Source organism: Garra rufa, chromosome 10 (genome assembly GCF_049309525.1).
Source record: "Garra rufa chromosome 10, GarRuf1.0, whole genome shotgun sequence".
Lineage (NCBI taxonomy): Eukaryota > Metazoa > Chordata > Actinopteri > Cypriniformes > Cyprinidae > Garra > Garra rufa.
Window position 1 is genome coordinate 44,961,011 of NC_133370.1, and position 19,754 is coordinate 44,980,764.

Consider the following 19,754-nt stretch of genomic DNA (forward strand, 5'->3'; position numbering starts at 1 on the left):
CTGGCTGTGTATCAAAGGTAAAAATGATATAAATACTGTTCAGTTTCTCTCAAAAACCGATCGTTTCGTGTCTTAAGACATCAATGTATCGTCACGAGTCGCAGGGTGTAATTTGGATTTGTCTGTGCATGTTTTTGTTTACTTTTAAAGGTCTGGTGCCCATCCACACCCATGATAAGGCTGGCAGACAGCACCGGTTTTCATTAAAAATCTTGGTTTGTATTCTTCTGAGGAAACTAAGTCACCTACATCTTGGATGCATTGGGGGTAAGCAGATAAACATCAAATTTTCATTTTTGGGTGAACTATCCCTTTAACCAGTCTTTCATTCCGAGAACTCTGCTCTTGTGTTTGCTTAATTATGCATTTAAACGTTAATGACCAAACCTATCATTATAAATGGAAAATAACGCGGATAACATTTAAAAAATAGTTTTTATCAGGTTACACACTGATTATTTATCACTCAAACCCCTTTCTCTACCTGTCCGTTGGTCGCGTATATCCTCCATGTTTGTAGTTTAACACTTTTTATGCGTGTTTGTAGTTCTAATCGAATCCTCGTTCACGGCGCAGTGTGTTGCGGGCAATATTAGCAGTTAAGAGTGTGCATTGATCGTTAAGTAGTAGACCATCCGGGAATCTTTGGAATGCTTTTTAAACATACTACGATTTGGGACATACAATACTATTTAGAACGGATGCAGCTTCTTTGGTATAAGTTCTTTGGCTTGTCTGAACGCTAGTTTGTGCTCCAGTATAATCGGTCCGCCGAATCTCATCCAGTGAGAAACGTTCCGCGGTGCAAAACTTAGTGCGATTAAAATGCGTTAAATTTTAACGCGTTATTTTTGTGTAATTAATTAATCTAAATTAACGCGTTAAAGTCCCGGCCCTAATATATATATATATATATATATATAAGGGGTGGGCATAGATTAATTTTTTTAATCTAGATTAATCTAGATTAAATTTTGGAATTAATCTAGATTAATCTAGATTAAAATGGCTAATTTGAATTCTGCTGAAGGCATTCAGAATATGTGTGCTACCCAAATAATGACTTAAAGTCTTTGAGAATGGATCATAAAGCTCATAAAGCTGTTCTATGATAATTTGTTGATGAAAATAAATTATGTTCAATTTGATGTACTTGTGTTTACTAACTAACTAACAATGAAATTATTTTTTCTACCTATTAGATTGTGTTTTTTTTAACGTCAACACCTACCCAGCACATTACATGTTACACCGTACTTTTATTTTGACAGGTTGCCGTGAAGTTTCTGTGTCATACAGTATGATATGATGCTAGTTTTCTCAAATGAAACGGTAAAAGTGACACTCACAGCAGTTTGGGAGATTGAGTTTATCTGTTCATGTGAAATGAAAATGCCAAAAATTACCGGGAGCGTCACGTGTGTTTCAGTATGCCTGTAGTAAAAGCTCGTCTCCGCAATGCATACATACAGCTAGGCAAACGGAACATACCGGATTCATATTAAAACGGTCTTTTTGCATTTCAGTTTTCACATACACTAGTCCATATCGCGATTTGAATTAAGAGACTGACCAACATTTGATTTCTGAATCCAAAAAACGACAAATTTACGTGGCATTTCGCGCTATAGTAGATTCGGTTTTTATGAATGGAGGACGAGGAGATCCCGTCTGTATTTTGGCGGAGGAGACTTAAACGCGGGACCATATTCAGTCTTCGGTATACATCCGCGTTAAACTATCAAGGTGAAAGTCATCATAGCTTGCGTAGTTTAGACCCAGCTCCCAACCCAAATTTGAGCATAGATTAACGGCGATATTTTTTTTTATCGCGCGATAAGAGTTTCACGTTAACGCAGCACGTTAACGCCGATAACGGCCCACCACTAATATATATATATATATATATATATATATATATATATATATATATTACAAAAAAAGTATATTTTGCACAAATAAACTTGATATAAAATGTATATGAAAATATAGCCATGTGCAGTAATATTGAAAACTGAGAATGTGCCGCATCATATTTAGTTAATGAAAATCGTAATTAAATTTAATTGTAAAACCAGTGAAGATTCACACCCCTACTTTTAAGATGGCAGTACTGACAGAGATTCCAACTATAAACAAAAAGCATAGAAACGGCAATTTTAAATTTTGTTAAAATGTAAAGTTGTAAAAATGTATTTGCACAGCAGAAGAATTAATTGGGGGAAAAAAAATGTAGATCAAGAATCGTTTTGGAATCGGATCGGATCGTGAAGTGCCTGAAGATTCCCACTCCTACAGCAGACTACTGACTTTTGGAAGAGGCAGGGTTTAAATGGGCTTAAATATCATAAAAAATAAAATAAAAAAAAAAACTACACAATAATAAAAATCAATACACTTTACGCATAAAAATGTATGCTATAAACTGTACTTACTGCAGCTCTCCGCACATAGGACGGGTGAGGAAGATGTACATTGTTGAGCAGGAAAAGAATAGAATCGAGAGTGTAGTACTCTTTAGGCTGTCCCTCTTTTCCAGTTCTGTAATTACATTAAATTGCATGTTAAATGAATAAATACACACAAAAGGTACAAACGTTTCTTCAGAATCTTCATCACAAAATATATCACCAGCATTATGTAAATGCAAAGTTGGATATACACTACTGGTCAACAGTTTTTGAACAGTAAGATCTTTAATATAAAAAAAAAAAAAAAAAAAAAAGTCTTTTCTGCTCACCAAGACTGCATTTATTCGATCCAAAATACAGTAAAAGCAGTAATATTGTGATTTTTTTTTTCCTATTTAAAATAACTGCTTTCTATTTAAATATATCTTAAAATGTAATTTATTCCTGTGATCAAAGCTGAATTTTCAGCATCATTACTCCAAGTCTTCAGTGTCACATGCTCCTTCAGAAATTATTCTAATATATGTTAACAAGAAACATTTTTTATTATCAATTAAAACAGTTGAGTACATTTTTATGATTATTTGATGAATATAAAAATTCAAAGATCAGAATTTATCTGAAATAAAAAGCTTTTGTAACATTAAAGATTTATATGTTTTTCAAGGATGCTTTAAATTGTTCAAAAGTGATAAAGACATTCATAATGTTACGAAAGATTTCTATTTCAGATAACTTCTCTCCTTCTGAAATTTCTAATCATCAAAGAAACCTAAAAAGTAAAATTCTACTCAGCTGTTTTTAACATAATAATAACATGTGACCGGAGTAATGATGCTATAGCTTTGAAATCACAAAAATAAATTACATTTTAAAATTTCTCAAATAAAAAGTTATTTTAGGTTTAAGTTTTTATTTAAGATATTTTAAATAGTAAACATTTCACATTATTACTGCTTTTGCTATACTTTAGATCAAATCAATGCAGGCTTGGTGAGTATAAGAGACTACTTTTAAAAACATTAAAAAACTTACGGTTCAAAAACTTTTGACTGGTAGTGTATATATTCATTTACTTCAACAAGACACATTTTCATAAAAATGTGTTACAAAACAACCATATATAGGACACAAAATATGAAATCAGGTGGCTTCACAACATAACTTAGTGTGCTGGACAGTCGATTATAAACAATTATACCTTATAAAAGGTATTATTATGGTTCCATTGTAAGTAGTAATACTATGAGGCACACTTTGATTACCATATTGGTATTTACATGTTACACCAGTGTATTTCAAAGTATACCATGTCCAAAAACACACTCTGAAGACCCTACTTTGTGCTACCGAAAAAGTGGACAGTGTTCACAAAGTTTTAAACTCTCAATCAAAGCAACTGATGAAGAGTCCACACTGTAACAAATGAGAAGTTGTTACGCAGCATCAGTGCAGCCTAAATGTTGCCTATGCAAACAGCTCTGTGGGGTTTAAGCACCAGCCAAAATATTAGTTATAAGCTCACAGTGTCTACATACGCATCTACACTAACTTCCAGATACAAAATACTGTATCCTGTACACGAACATTTCAACACAGGACGAGTTTCTCCACACGAGCCCATCAGTAGCGCGTTAGCAGCTAATGCAGCTCAGCTCAAAACAACACGAACAACTGAGCAGAGCAAGCGCACACTTACCCCCAAATGACATAGTTAGTCTTGACATTTTTAGGCCAGGAGAATTCTCCGAAAATAACTTCATCCCCTTTCGCAACAATCTCCTTTTTCTGGATGTTGTACTGGCGAAGAACACTCAACACGTCCGCCATGATCGCGTCTCCTCATTACGAGTGTTTTATTTAAGACCCAGCAACTTCTCAGAACAGGGCTGCCTCGAATAGCGCATCTAAAACGGGTGAATTAAAATGATTTTTAATTCGTATTTGTTGAGCTTCAACCGCAATAGAGATAATATAGGTAGAGTTAGTAAAGGGATTATTTATAGTCGAATAAATGTTAAGTAGTAAAACGTATTTAAGACTCGAATGCAGAGCTCAGGCAAATCTAGGGCAGCTAAACCGAACCTCAGGTACCACTGTCAAGGCTCAACTGTGTTTACTCACGGTTAAACACACACAGAAAAAGCCAGTCAGACTTTATACATTTAATCATTGTTTATTCATTAAATCGCTTGCATTTATGTGATGGCTTTCTAAATACGTTTTTATTTATTTTATTATTATATTCTGATCTTTTCAGCACATCATATTTTCTAAAAATAAAAAAAACAATAATATTATCACTATAACTGCTTCTAATAAATTCCCATTTTACATCACACAGACTTGTTATGACTAAGATACAATCTGAGCAGAACAGAAATAAGAAGCATCACAAATTACTTTCAAAAGGCTCTTTATTAATTTTATAATTAATGTGTTACTAACAGAGAAAAAAATATTTTTTTAGACAGAACCCAATTAGAAAGGGGAAACGTCATTTTGGCTTCAAATACTAAAATACTTTTAGTTTTATTACTTGAATAGTGTTACTACAGTAGAGTAATACAAACAAATAATACAAATAAACTTTGGTAACTTGCTATCATGTTAACTAAATTCAATAAATACAATAAATTTCAATTTATATTCCAATTTTGTAAAATCCATGAGAGCACAGCCTTTCATTATTTGCCATATTTATTTATCCCATAATAAATCAAAAGGGTTTAGACCTAAATTATCCGTAGTATTACACAAATACATTCAATATTGTATCTCAAAAGTAACAGGTAGTAACTATCTACAGAAGTTTTAGTGTTTGTTAGTTTGTGCCTACATTTTCTTACATTTACATAGTAATCATCCTAGCAGCGTTAGCAAACTTACAACCTTGATTTGTCCCTAAGAGGCACAAAGGGCAAAAGAAAACGCAAAAAAGTAACTTTCTACACATATACAAAGAATCTAGTAGTGAGATCCATTAACAAGGATCTGTATCATTCAATGCATACATTTCTTTTTCACAATTTCGAAATGTTATTTAGTTCATCAAAAGTGTGCCAAAGAGTAAACCGTAAAATATTCACGTAAGTCTTCAAGGAACACTCCACTTTTTTTGGAAATAGGCTCATTCTCCAACTACCCCCGAGTTAATTATCTGATTTTTACTGTTTTGAAATCCATTCAGCCGTTCTCCTGTTCTGGCGATATCACTTTTAGCATAGCTTAGCATAGATCATTGAATCCTATGAGACCAATAGCATCGCGTTCAAAAATGACCAACGGGTTTCGATATTTGTCCTATTTAAAACTTGACTCTTCTGTAGTTATATCGTGTACTAAGACCGGCGGAAAATGTAAAGATGCGATTTTCTAGGCCAATAAGATTAGGAACTACGCTCCCATTCTGGTGTAATAGTCAAGGAAGTTTGCTGCCGTAACATGGAGGAAGCAGGCGCAGTAATATCACGCTATGCTAAAAGTGATATCTCCAGAACAGGAATACAGCTGAATGGATTTCAAAACAGTAAAACTCAACTTATTAACTCGGGGGGAGTTGGAGAATGAGCCAATTTCCAAAAAAAAAAGTGGAGCGTTCCTTTAAGGGTCAAGCCTCTTGAATTATAATAAAAGGTTGTTAGTGTTCATATATCATATATCAAGTTACTGGACCACAGAACACTTGAGGTATTTCAACATTAAAACATTACCGACAAGTCTAGTAATTTAGGCTACATGGGTTTCAGAGAACATCTGATTTCATTGACCTCGCAAATGTATTTTGCTTGATATTTCTTTTAGATTTTTGTGGAAGACCTTAGCTTGATGTGTATTGTCAAACATCTCATTACACAGAACAAAACACGAATGGAGACGCTACACATAATGAGCAAGGCCTTTAAAAATATAGTACATTACTTCCAAGGAAGGTCAGGGATGTGCATGAACTTCTCAAAGACTGTGTGAAAGACATACAGTGCCCTCCACTAATATTGGCACCCTTGGTAAAAGGTGACTGTGAAAATAAATCTGCATTTTTTTATCCTTTAGATCTTTCATTCGAAAAATTCACAAAATTCGAACCTTTCCTTTAAGTAAAACGATGGAACCTGAGGGGGAAATCTCATTATGAAATAAATGTTTTTTCTCTAGTTCATGTTGGCCACAATTATTGGCACCCCTAGAAATTTGTCTAAGTAAAATATCTCTGAAGTATATTCCCATTAATATTACAATTGTTTTAGCACACCAGGGTGGCTAGGAGTATAAAATTGTCCAGCCATGACTTTCTGTTCCATAGGATTATAAATATGAGGAACACAAAAGCCAAATTCCCTTAATCATCCATCACAAGAAGTAAAACCAAATAATATAGTTCTGGTGCGCAGAACAAGTTTGTTGAGCTTCACAAAATAGAAAGTGGCTGTAAGAAAAGAGCTAAAGCATTGAAAATCCCCATTCCCACCAATTAAGAAGTTCCAATCAACTAAAGATGTTACAAATCTGCCTAGAAGAGGATGTGTGTCTATATCATCCTAATGCACGATAAGGAGGAGAGTTTGAGTGGCCAAAGACTCTCCAAGGATCACAGCTGGAGAATTGCAGAGAATTGTTGAGTCTTGGGGTCAGAAAGCCTAAAATAAAATGACCAAACAGCCCCTACATCACCACATGTTGTTTAAGAGGGTTTCAAAAAAAATCCTCCTGGCTCATCCAAAAACAAACTCCAGCATATTCACTTGTCAGACATGATTGGAACTTCAAACAGGACTGGCTTCTATGGTCAGATGAAACTAAAAATGAGCTTTTTGGCAGCTAAACCTCCAGATGGTTTTGGTGCAGACAGGGATAAAAAAAAGTATCCCATGTCCACGGTTAAAAATACTGCTGGGTCTTTAATGTTATGGACCTATTTCTGCCGGAGGTCCTGGACATCTTGTTTAGATACATGGCTTCATGGATTCTATCAAATACCAGCAGATAAAAAATCAAAACCTGACCGCCTCTGTTAGAAATCTTATAATGGGCCATGGTTGCATCTTCCAGAAGGACGATGATCCAAAACGAACATCAAAATCAACACAAAATTGTGTCACTGAGCACAGAATGAAGCTTCTACCATGGCCTGAAAAGAAACTAAAGAGAAGAAGCACCAACATGAAGCAGGGAAGAGAGAGATTCTGTGTGAAGCAATGGTCTCTGATCTCTTGTCAGGTGTTCTCCAAAATCATTAGACATAGTTGGAGAAAACTCAGAACTGTTATCTTGGGAAAAGGACGTTTGTAATAATTGGGTGCCAAAAATAGTGGCCAACGTGAACTAGAGAAAAACATTTCATAATGAGGTTTCCCTCCCAGGTTCTATTGTTTTACTTTAATGACAGGTTAGAATTTTGTGAATTTTTGAATGAAAGATTAAAAGGATAAACAATGCAGATTTATTTTCACATTCACCTTTGCTCATATTTACCAAGGGTTCTAATAATAGTGGAGGGCACTGTACTTCAGCTATGCTCTTCTTGCAAACAAGCAACATTTCATTGGACCAGGTTGATAAACATACAGTATACTGAATGAATTTGCTCTCTTTGATTTTTCACTGCAACGAATCCAGCCTGCTGGATATGCAATTACATTTGGACTTGATTCCAAACTGCGAAAACAAACAATATGATTTCCAAATTAAAATGTAAAAACTTTTTTTGCATGTTGATGCATCGATGTCTCATTGTCCTTTCAGAAAATCGACTGCATGCTACAAAACCAATCGCTTTTAAATGACATCGAGTGCGAAGTTACGGATGACTTCAACCGCTTGCGAGTCAAAGCCGCAGATGTCCAGCATGCCTCGGTCTTCGGGGTCAGCGATGGACAGGGAGTTGGCAATCAGTCCGCACACAATCAGTTTGGAAAATACACCACTTTTCTAAAAAAATAAAAAAACAGGACCAAAATTAAGAAAACTTAGCTTTATTTCATATTGCCAACTAATTTTGAAAGTTATCCATACTCTTAATCAGAGACATTAAAAATGATCAAAATGTTACTGAATAACTATTTTAAAAAATGCTACTAATTTGAACTTCCTATTCATCAAAGAATCCTGAAAAAAAAGCAAAGTTTCCACAAAAATATTTAGCTGCACTGATGGGGCAATTAAGGAGAAGTTCACTTCCAGAACAAAAATTTACAGATAATTTACTCACCTCCTTGTCATCCAAGAGGTTCATGTCTTTCTTTCTTTAGTCATAAAGAGGAAAACATTTTAGGATTTCTCTCCATATAGTAGATTACTATGGTTTCTGCGAGTTTGAAATTCCAAAATGCAGTTTAAATGCAGCTTCAAAGGGCTCTAAATGATCCCAGCCGAGGAAGAAGGGTCTTATCTAGTGAAACGATTGGTCATTTTCTAAACAAACTGAAAATTTATAGACTTTTTAACCTCAAATGCTCGCCTTGTCTAGCTCTGCGTGAACTCTGTTTTTCCGGTTCAACACAGTTAGGGTATGTCAAAAAACTCCCGTCTCATTTTCTTTTCCTACATTAAAATTGCCCTACATCGCTGAAGGACAATTAATCGCCCTTTACAAAAAAGGTCAAATAGCGATGTAAGGCAATTTTAAAGATAAAGAGAAGACGAAGACGAGTGTTTGAGGTTAAAAAGTATATAAATTGATTTTTTTTTTTTTTTTCAGAAAATGACCGATCGTTTTACTAAATAAGTACCCTACTTCTTCGGCTGGGATTGTTTGAGGCCTTTTGAAGCTGCATTTTGGAATTTCTAACTCTGGGGCAGCATAGAAGTCCACTAAATGGAGAAAAATCCTGAAATGTTTTCCACAAAAAACATAATTTCTTATCGACTGAAGAAAGAAAGACATTATTATAATTATTATTATATTTTTTTACACTTTAAAAACATTTAACGCAATTAACAAAATAAACGCAAATCAGAAGTAAATGTGGTACTGGCCAGTAGTGCATTGAGTTCTCTTTTGTGGAGAAAAACAAAATAAAACACATTTGTAAATGAAGTCCCAAATGACAGTAAAGAGTAGTGAGAAAATCACTACTCTCTACTCAAAATGTTAAGTTAAGTTCACTTAAAATTAAAAGTCGTTATACATTTCAAAGCCTATTAAATGTTAAAAAAATGTTTTTCAATTATACTGTAATGTTAAATGGCTATAATTAATGGCTAAAATTGAGGGGAAAATAAATTTAATAGAGACTGTAACAGTATTGGTATCAATGATTCTGGTCTTCATATATAATAATAGGCTATTTAGTAAAAAGACACCAATAAACATTTTAATCTTAATGTTCTTTGAAATTATGGCAACATAAATGAAATGAATCAGCAATTAATTACAGAAAAATGTCTGATTAATTCATTTTGAATCAACTGACAGCATTACTAATAAAATCACGTTTTTAAATATATTTAAAAAAGAAACCAGTTATCTTTAGCTGCAATATTATTTTACAATATCTCAGTTTTCACTATATTTATATTTATTTTTAAATAAATACAGCTATAGTTAGCATAAAAACACATCATTTTTGTATTCCCTTTCAAGTTCCACTTACCTGTCTATACATCTTCAGTATGTCTGCTGGATTTTCCCTCCCAAGCGTTTGATTATTAGTGAGAATGATAAAGATGTCCACAATTTTATCATTCTCTGAGGCCCAGGTGATGGGTGAGGCACAGTCTGTACTGCCACCGGGAGTCTAGAGAGAAGTCACATATGAATTATGACTACAGATAAACTAGATCGAATCATTCACAAAGGGATTTGATGACTACAATTTGTGTTTGTAATAAGGGTACGGGTCACCACAGAAGTATGTGAGAGAATTCTATAGCTTGAATGCATTCAGGATGCTGCAATTAAGTGTGGTCTTGTAGTATTAACAGGAAGCAACATGTCTGTACTTTTTCACACGAAAATGAAAGTGACATTTTTATAGCACAAAATGTTTTCTCAGCATCGTCTTACCTTGATGAGCTGTGCTGCTACCTGCATAAACGTCATATCAGAAGAGACTGCACAGGGAAGAACGCTTCCTTCAGAGAAAACCACGATCTGTGCATCTGGCTCCGTCTGTGCAATCACCTGCCATTCAAATAAACAGAATTACTCAAAGTTCACTCTGAAAATGAATTTGAAGCTTCACTTTTTATATCTCTTCATTTTTTTTTCTTTAGAATCTGTAGGGGCTACCAAAAAAAACTAAGAAGAAAGAGATGTAGCACACAGGTGACCATGTTCAAATAAAATAGCCAAATGTGTCACAATGGTCACAAAAAGAAGAGATTTTAATTTATGGGTAATCTTTTCCTTCAAAAGACCCCACGATATAGCTTCATGTGCACATTCTTATTTCCTGTGTTAACCAATTTCCAGTTGAAGCAGGAACCAAGTTATTCTACAATTTAACCCTATGATAGCACATGAATCATATGACATGCAAAAATGTAAGACTCTAAATTATGTTCAAACATGTTCAAAACTTTGCTCTAAAATCTATTGTACACAACTACATGCATTCTGTCATCTGTGTGACTTCTTTTACCTAATAATGAAAAGTTTTGCAGTAGATTTTTTATATTCTCAGTAATAAAGCAACTCAGGTTTACATAATTTAGCCTTTTTTTGATACAATGCATCAAATATGATCCATCAGGCTTTTGAGAAACATTTTTTTTTGTTTCTCGCTCAAGCATTATTGTGTTGCACTGCTTTATAATGCAAGTTTTGCCACTATAAAAAAAACTATAGAGTTTTGATCACAAAAATATTGTAATATCATATTATTTAAACATCATATTATTGGGGGATATAGAGAGAAACCTGCTGTGTATCTGCATTTTATGCAAGTAATTTGCATTGCTGTCATAAGATCTCATTGATTTACAAGCTATCAAAAATGAATCTCACTTTTGGCCATATAAATATCAGCAAATGCACCAAATTGCATATTTTCAATCAGTTGGGCCTCTGAATAAAATTGATGTCTTTTTACACCTCACATTTCTCCATATCCTGAATATATCATTATATATGAGCCATAGAAGCCTAATCTATCAATTAGTAGCTCATAAAATGAGCATCGAATGATAGTTCACAAAAAACACGTGAAATCTGGAATCTTTTTACAGGTTTCTGTTTGTCTAAATGTTCAATAAACTGTTCCATTTCCTTTGGAAAAATAAAATCTGAGTACCATTTAATATGATATGCTTTAAAGTGTCAGAGGTGTATATCAATTAAATGTTTGACTTAAAGCTAACACAAATCAACTAAAAGTCTATAAGTCACACAAGGTTTCTAAGTTCTTGTTTAGAATAAAATCAACACTTCACTCTTCTTAAAGTGTCTAAAATGTCTTTATATGATTCGCATACTAGAAGACTGCACTGGAGAGACTATTCATCGATGTTTACAAGACTAGAGTGTCCCATCAGAAAAGGAATATGCGAGGAATGTGAAATATGCGCGAGGCGGACCCCGACAGCCACACACACTTCCTCCAGTGACAAAATCTTAGCTTAAAATGTGACTTCAGTCTCCTCACAGACTTCACTGTGTTGCATAAGAGGATTTGAGTAAGTTTGCAGTGTTGTCTCTCACCAAACACATCGCCGCTGCCACTGCCACAGTGCTGATGGAGCTGCCGTGAGTCACGCTGCTCAGAGAAGAACTTACATCCACTGCCACCAAAAACCGCTTGCCTGTGGGCTCCACAATCTGGAGACAGAAAGAGTCACAGCTTAACATCACAATATGATTTCTGTACTATATCGAATATGATGGAATCTATAGTTTATTTCACAACGGCACTCACTGAAATGCTTTTGCAGAAGGCGCAGTCCAAGGCTTGAACAATGTCTCCGTCCGGCTCCCATTTTAGTTTGCTACGCTTCCCATGACCTCTCTTATAGTTTTCAGACGCCACAAGAATGTTGAACGGTTGTGTTTTTGCCTGAAGTAGCAGATTTGCAAGTCAAAATGTATATATAAGCATTTGGACTTTGAAATTATTATTATTTTTTTATTCAATTTTAAATTTTACTTAAAATGTACAAACGCGCCAAAATGAGAGAAAAAAACAAACATTTTACTTATTAATATTATTACTCCTACTACAAACTAACATAACCAAGCATTATTTATCTCAAATAAGAAATATGTGACCCTGGACCACAAAACCAGTCTTAAGTCGCTGGGGTATGTTTGTAGCAATAGCCAAAAATACATTGCATGGGTCAAAATTATTGATTTTTCTTTTATGCCAAAAATCATTAGGAAATTAAGTAAAGATCATGTTCCATGAAGATGTTTTGTAAAATTCCTACTGTAAACATATCAAAATGTAATTTTTGATTTGTAATATGCATTGTTAAGAACCTAATTTGGACAACTTTAAAGGTGATTTTCTCAGTCTTTTTGATTTTTTTGCATCCTCAGATTTATGATTTCAAATAGATGTATCTCGGCCAAATATTGTCCTATCCTAACAAACCATACATCAATAGAAAGCTTATTTATTGAGCTTTCATATGATGTATAAATCTCAGTTTTGTCAAATTTAACCTTATGACTGGTTTTGTGGTCCAGGGTCACATATAAGAAATACAACATCCAGCAAACCATTTTAAAAAAGTTTTCAAGTTTGTAATTATTTAGGATTGGACAATATTTGTCTGAGATACAACCATTTGAAAATCTGGAATCTGAGGGTGGAAAAAAAAAATCAAAATATTGAGAAAATCGCCAAATGAAGTTCTTAGCCATGCATATTACTACTACTATAACAATAAATATTTTTATATTCAAGTATTTGGACATTTTAAATTGTACTCTTATGAAATACTTTATTTAAATTATTTAATACTTTAAAAAAATTGGTTTAATATTATTATTAATACTACAAAATAACAAATCAAGCATAGTTTAGAAAAATAACACTTTTCTAGCAAACCATTTAAAAAAAATGTTTTATTGTTTGTAGTAACAAAACAAACAAATAAATAAATATTTGCATAATATATTACAAATATTGTTGAGTATTTTAACATTCAAAATGTAATACTTATGTACTTATGTAATGTATGAATGCCACTAAATTAGAAAATATTTTATATAATATTTTTGTTTTAATTTTACATTTCAAAAAAACAAAATATAAGTTTACCACAAAAAATATAAATAGGTTTGTTATTATAATACAGTAAATATACTATTACTATAATGTTGATACATAATTCTCTATTAGGGCACATGTATGAACCTGAGGAGAACTGACTTCACACATCCACTAATAATGTCTTGAAAAACTAGATTAGAAGCTGATAAAAGCTCTCATGTCAATTGTTTGAAAGTGCCATTTTTTGTTATCTAATGCAATCACATTCAAGTATTATAAATATCCAAATGCTATTTATAAAATGAATAATAACATGAAATAGAATAAATATGAAGAGTTGAGAATAACTGAACCAAGGATCATTGCTGGATTGTCTTAAAATCATGTTTTGTAAACCTACCTTTTTCAGAGCTGTCTCATCCTGAATCCTCTCACAAACAGCTGCAACATCTGGACTTCCTGCTGCCAGAACCTTGTTTGCTGTCAGCTTCCCCAAATGCTTCAATAAAACAGCCATGGGCATCTCTTTCAGCAGTGCTTTCCATACCTAAACAAGGACCAATATCTGAAGTCATCATTTCTCTTAGCAAAACACCAACATTTCAGCAGTTGATACCAATTCTATTGAAATTTTTAACTTCAGTAGCACAGCCATATTTATAAGCAGTTAAACTGCTATTAAAAACACAAGATGAGGTTCAGACCTCTTTGGACTTGAGGTGGTTGGTCAGGATCTGCTCTTTCTCCAGCCTCTGCTCCTCAATGAGATGAATGAGCTCCTGTTCATCGGTGGAGTGCTTGGCTTTCTCCACAGTTTCCAGATAGGCAAAAACCTTCTGCACATCCTCGGATTTCTCCTTATCACCATATGCTTCCTGAACCCCTTTCCAACCTTTTGTGATGTATTTGCAAACAACTGCAACAGCTGTAAAGAACAAGAGCACATGCTCAGCTTTCATCATGTGACTTTTCCAAAATACTGCATTTCTGCAAATGCGTGGTTTTATCATTTAATAAGGGCTCCGAATTTATTACTGAAAATTACTGTTTTATATATATATGTAAATTTGAATTTTAAATATTACATATTAATATTATATATTTAAAAAATATTATTTAAATATTTAATATATTAAAATATTTATATATATTTTAATGATTTCATAATTAATTTTAATAATAAGCATTAGAGGGCCCAGAATTTAGTGAAATGTTTTTAAAAATGTATTAAAACTGCATTACTGAAACTGAAATTACTGCATTGCATTTTTACCATTTATATGCATTTATAAATCATATATATATATAAACACATGTATTAGAATTTTACATAGTTTTTGTAGTTTATTTGATTTGATTTCATCATTGATCACATTTTAATTATTCCATTATTTACATATTTATTATATTTATATTGTGACATTAAAATCACTGAACAGATATTGCAAAAAGTGCCTTTAGAAATTATTATTTTGATAATTTATATAATAAGAGGGCTTATAATATAATTACATTATATACAGAAAGAAACTAATTGCATTTTTATCATTATTATATTTTATTTAATTTTTTTAATGATTAACGATAATGTAGTAATTTTTTGCATAATACTAAAGAATTCCTTGGTGAGACAATTTTGATAATAAATATTGTTAAGATGGCTCAGAAAAAAAAAATGTATATAAAAAAATTAAAATTATATATATATATATATATATATATATATATATATATATATATATATATATATATATATATATACACTTCTGCTCAAAAGTTTGGGATCATTAAGATTTTAAAAAGAAGACTTTCCTGCTCTTCAAGGCTGTGTTTATTTGATTACAAATACAGAAAAATCTTTCATATTTTGAAATGTTAATGCAATTCAAAATAGTGTTTTTCTATTTTATTATACTTTAAAATATAATTTATTATTATTTTTGGAACCTGTGATACTTTTTCAGGATTCTCTATTAAATAAAACATTAAAAAGAACAGCATTTGATTAAAATAGAAAACTTTTGTAACAATAAACACCTTGTTCAAAGTTTGGGGTCAGTAATTTTTTCTTTCTTTCTCTCCTTGAAAGAAATTAATACTTTTATTCAGCAAGGATGTGTTAAATAAATAAAAAGTGATAGTAAAGACTTACATTGTTAGAAAAATGTTGTTGTTTTTATTCATCAAAGAATCCTAAAAAAGAATCACAGGGTCCAAAAAAAATAGTAAGCAGCACAATTGTTTCCAACACTGATAATAAAAGTAATAAATCTGTATATTAGAATGATTTCTAAAGGATCATGTGACGCTGAAGACTGGAGTAATGGCTGATGAAAATTCAGCTTTGCATCACAGATATAAAATATATTTTAAATGTTATTTTGAACTGCAATAATATTTCATAATATTACTTTTTATAAAATAAATAAATACTTATTTACTTTTAATATGTATGCATGTGTATGACAAATAAAAATGAAATAAAATTACAAATATATAAATATATAAAATAAATTTTTAACAATTTATAAACAATACTATATAATATATAATTTAAAGTGTATTAAAATGAGAAAAAAATGTTATTTTGAATTGCAATGATATTTCATAATATTACTTTTTTATAAAATAAATAAATACTTATTTACTTTTAATATGTATGCATGCGTATGACAATTAAAAATGTAAATAAATAAATTTACAAATATATAAATATATTAAATAAATTTTACATTTATAACCAATACTATACAATATATAGTATATAAGTATATATATATATATAAGTAGATTAAAATAAAAAAAACAGTTATTTCGAATTGCAATATTTAATAATATTACTTTTTCCTGTTTTTTTTTTATCAAATAAATGGAACTTTAATGAGCATATTAGACTTTTTTTTTTTTAACATAAAAAAATCTTACTGATCCCAAACTTTTGAGCGACAGTGTATATAATTTTTTTGTATTATTTATTTTGATTGATTAATTCTACTTCTTACATATTTATTTTATTTATATTATGTCAGTCAAAATCACTGAATAGACAAAAGTACTTTTAGAATTCAATATATGGGTGATTTCCATTAACCTATAGCTGGTTACGGTCCACATCAAGCACTCACTGTCATTGGTAGGCTTCATGTGGGACAGCCTGAGGAGGTCCTGGTGGGACCAGCCCACTCTGTGCTTGCACTTGGTCACGGTCCGCGCCAGGCTCATACCGTCCTGGCTGTTGTACCAATCAGTCACGGCCCTCCGCAGAGCCCGACCCCACATCCCAGAGCCCTGTTTCAGCTCTTTTTTATATTGCACAAAAGTGAAGGAGCTGAACGGGTGACCGACACAGTTCATTCAGCGCCCGTAAGGCGGCCTGCTTGGTCTTGCAGTCTGCGTGCTGCGAGCAGACAGCCAGGGCGAAGAGGCTGGGGTTGGGACGGACAGCGTGGCCCTCCAGATTCAAGCGTTTGATCTCATCCACCACCTCACAGCCCCGTCCGCCCTCGATGAACTGCATCAGGGCCAGGGCATTCTCTATGCCCAGAGGACACTCTTTAGTGCTGTATGTGGTGCCCTCAGAGCCGTAACAGAGGAAGCGGCGCAGACTTAGAGCTGCGGTCACTGATCTGCCCGATGAGTTCAGCACCTGTTCATTAACAACTGACAGCTGCTCTGGAAGAGATGCTGGGTCCATATTTAACCGTCCTTCAGTCCTGAAGACAGACAACAGAGGTTAACATTAGACTCTGAGCACGGGACATCAACATGCATGCATTCTGATTTGTGCAAATATATAAGACTGTAAAATAACCTATTAAAAACATTGATAATTTTTTACTATAGTAACAACCTATATATATGACACAATATTAAATGTTATATTTAAAATGTACATTCATAAACAATACTATATAATACTTAATAAATATTAAATATTAAAAAAAAAATACTTATTTACTTTTAATATTTAAGATTTATTTATGCATGTGTATAACAAATGAAATTATAAATAAATAAATATATAAAATACATTTCAATTTATATTTATATACAATTCTATATAACATATAATAATTAAATATAAAATAAATAAAAAATACATATTCACTTTTAATATTTATGTATGCATATGTATAACGAAATTATAAATAAAATTACAAATAAATATATAAAATAAATATAAATTACTTAATATAAATAATATAAAATACTTATTTTCTTTTAATATTTATGTATGCATGTGTATGACAAATATAATTATAAATAAATACAATTTCAAATATATAAATATATTAAATAAATGTATATTTATATACAATACTATATAATATATAATAATTAAATAAATATAAAGTAAATAAATACATATTCACTTTCAATATTTATGTATGCATGTGCATAACAAATAAAATTTTTAATAAAATGACAAATAAATATATAAATATATAAATTAAATATAAATGTATATTTATAGACAATACAATATAATATATAATAACTAAATATTAAATATAAAACAAATAAATACATATTCACTTTTAGTATTTGTGTATGCATGTGTATAACAAATTAAATTATAAATAAAATTAAAATACATAAATATATAAAATAAATATAAATTTATATTTATAGACAATAATATATAATATATAATAATTACATATGAATCATAAAATAAACAAATACATACATATTTACTTTTAATATTTATGTATACATGTGTATGACAAATTAAATTATAAATAAATAAAACTACATTACATTTATATATTAAATAAATATTTACATATATATAATAAATAAAAATTAATATTTGAATATTTACTTATGTAAACAGGCACGCACACAAATATATAATAGAAATACTAAATATAATTTAATTAGTATGTTAATATTTAATTTATTATTTTAAATATGTATATTTATATTGCATATATATTTGTATTATGATATATAATGAATAAATAATAAGTATCAAATTAACAAACAAATAAATAAATATATCTTTAAATATTGATTTTTAATATTTATGTGTATAACAAATAAAATAATAAATTATAACAAGAATTATATATATCTTTTTTTAAACTATAATCATTTAAATAAAATTCAAAATAAATATATAAAAATAAATATCCATTTTTAGACATTTATAAAATAAATATCTTGAAATATATACGTCTATATGCAGTTATTATATGTGTTAGAATTACGCACACACCATGATATTACATACAATTAGGTTTGTAGCCTACTTGTTTTGTACAAAGTGCTAAATTGATCATTATATATGCTAAGTGATACAATAATAGTGACACGACTTTTTAAGTGCAACATAGTGTAATGCAACTCTTCATTTCAGCTTTTAACATATAATATAAACCAGTATATATGTTAGTCTATGGCTCATCTCTTCAAAGAGTGTCAGACTGAGACTGAGCGCATCATTTTGTTTTGTCAGCTTTATGAGGCTCAGATCACTAGCGCCTTTAATCCTGTTAGCCAGCTAGCCAGAGCGAGCAAAACCTTAAAATACACTCATCCAGCTAATAAAGTTGACACTGAACTGCTCCATCACACCTATACTACAGCATTGATCAACAACATCAAGACCTCGACCTTTAAATCACACACGAAAAAGAAGAAGGGAGGGGTAGACGAAGATCTCTTAGCCTGATGCTAACATACATCCCTCTCCAACCGCACAATAAACTGTCTTTGCATGAATAAATATCTCAAAATGAAGCTGGAAAACTTTTAATAAGTCCAAAAGCTCTCTACCTGCTGTTGTCCTCAGCCAAAGTCTCTAGATCTTCCCGAGAGTCACAGCTCCTCCCTAAAAAAATCTGACTCAAGGAAGAAGAGAACAGCGAAGATTCCCGACTGAGCTCAACACAATGGCCGCGTCTCAAAACATAGCGGCATTCCTAGATAGACATCAACGGCAAGGATTGGGACGCGATGCGCAACTTTTTTTTTTTAGTGAGGATTGGAACTTTTTGAGTTTTTCGAGAATTTTGTGATTTGATACGCAAGTTCTTTTGAGTCGGAACGGGAATGGGAATGATCTAACATGCTGTCCATGTAGGCAACTCACTAGGTTTTGAGACACAGCCCGAGACAACGTTCCATCCAGCCGTTGAAAAAAATAAAACATATAAAACATATAAATATTCCGTTTTTTCCA

The 19,754-nt window shown here is 31.7% G+C and overlaps 2 protein-coding genes across 2 annotated transcripts in view; both read right to left on the minus strand.

Moving 5' to 3' along the window:
- The window catches only part of cdc73 (cell division cycle 73, Paf1/RNA polymerase II complex component, homolog (S. cerevisiae)), a 51,846-nt gene extending 47,604 nt beyond the window's left edge, over window positions 1–4,242 (minus strand). Inside the window, exons 1-2 of the mRNA XM_073849240.1 lie at window positions 4,111–4,242; window positions 2,436–2,541 (exon numbers count right to left, since the gene is read on the minus strand). Of these exons, the coding sequence (XP_073705341.1) occupies window positions 2,436–2,541; window positions 4,111–4,241 (237 nt within the window). The 5' untranslated portion in view covers window position 4,242. The remainder of the gene's footprint in view (window positions 1–2,435; window positions 2,542–4,110) is intronic.
- A 572-nt stretch (window positions 4,243–4,814) lies between these two features.
- On the minus strand, window positions 4,815–19,465 carry ro60 (Ro60, Y RNA binding protein). Its single transcript, XM_073848741.1, is given in 10 exon segments — window positions 4,815–8,339; window positions 10,004–10,147; window positions 10,417–10,533; window positions 12,052–12,168; window positions 12,266–12,403; window positions 13,968–14,114; window positions 14,272–14,492; window positions 16,693–16,891; window positions 16,893–17,280; window positions 19,349–19,465. Coding segments are annotated over 9 exon segments (1,605 nt in total). The 5' UTR covers window positions 17,262–17,280; window positions 19,349–19,465; the 3' UTR covers window positions 4,815–8,186.
- Window positions 19,466–19,754: the final 289 nt, after the last annotated feature.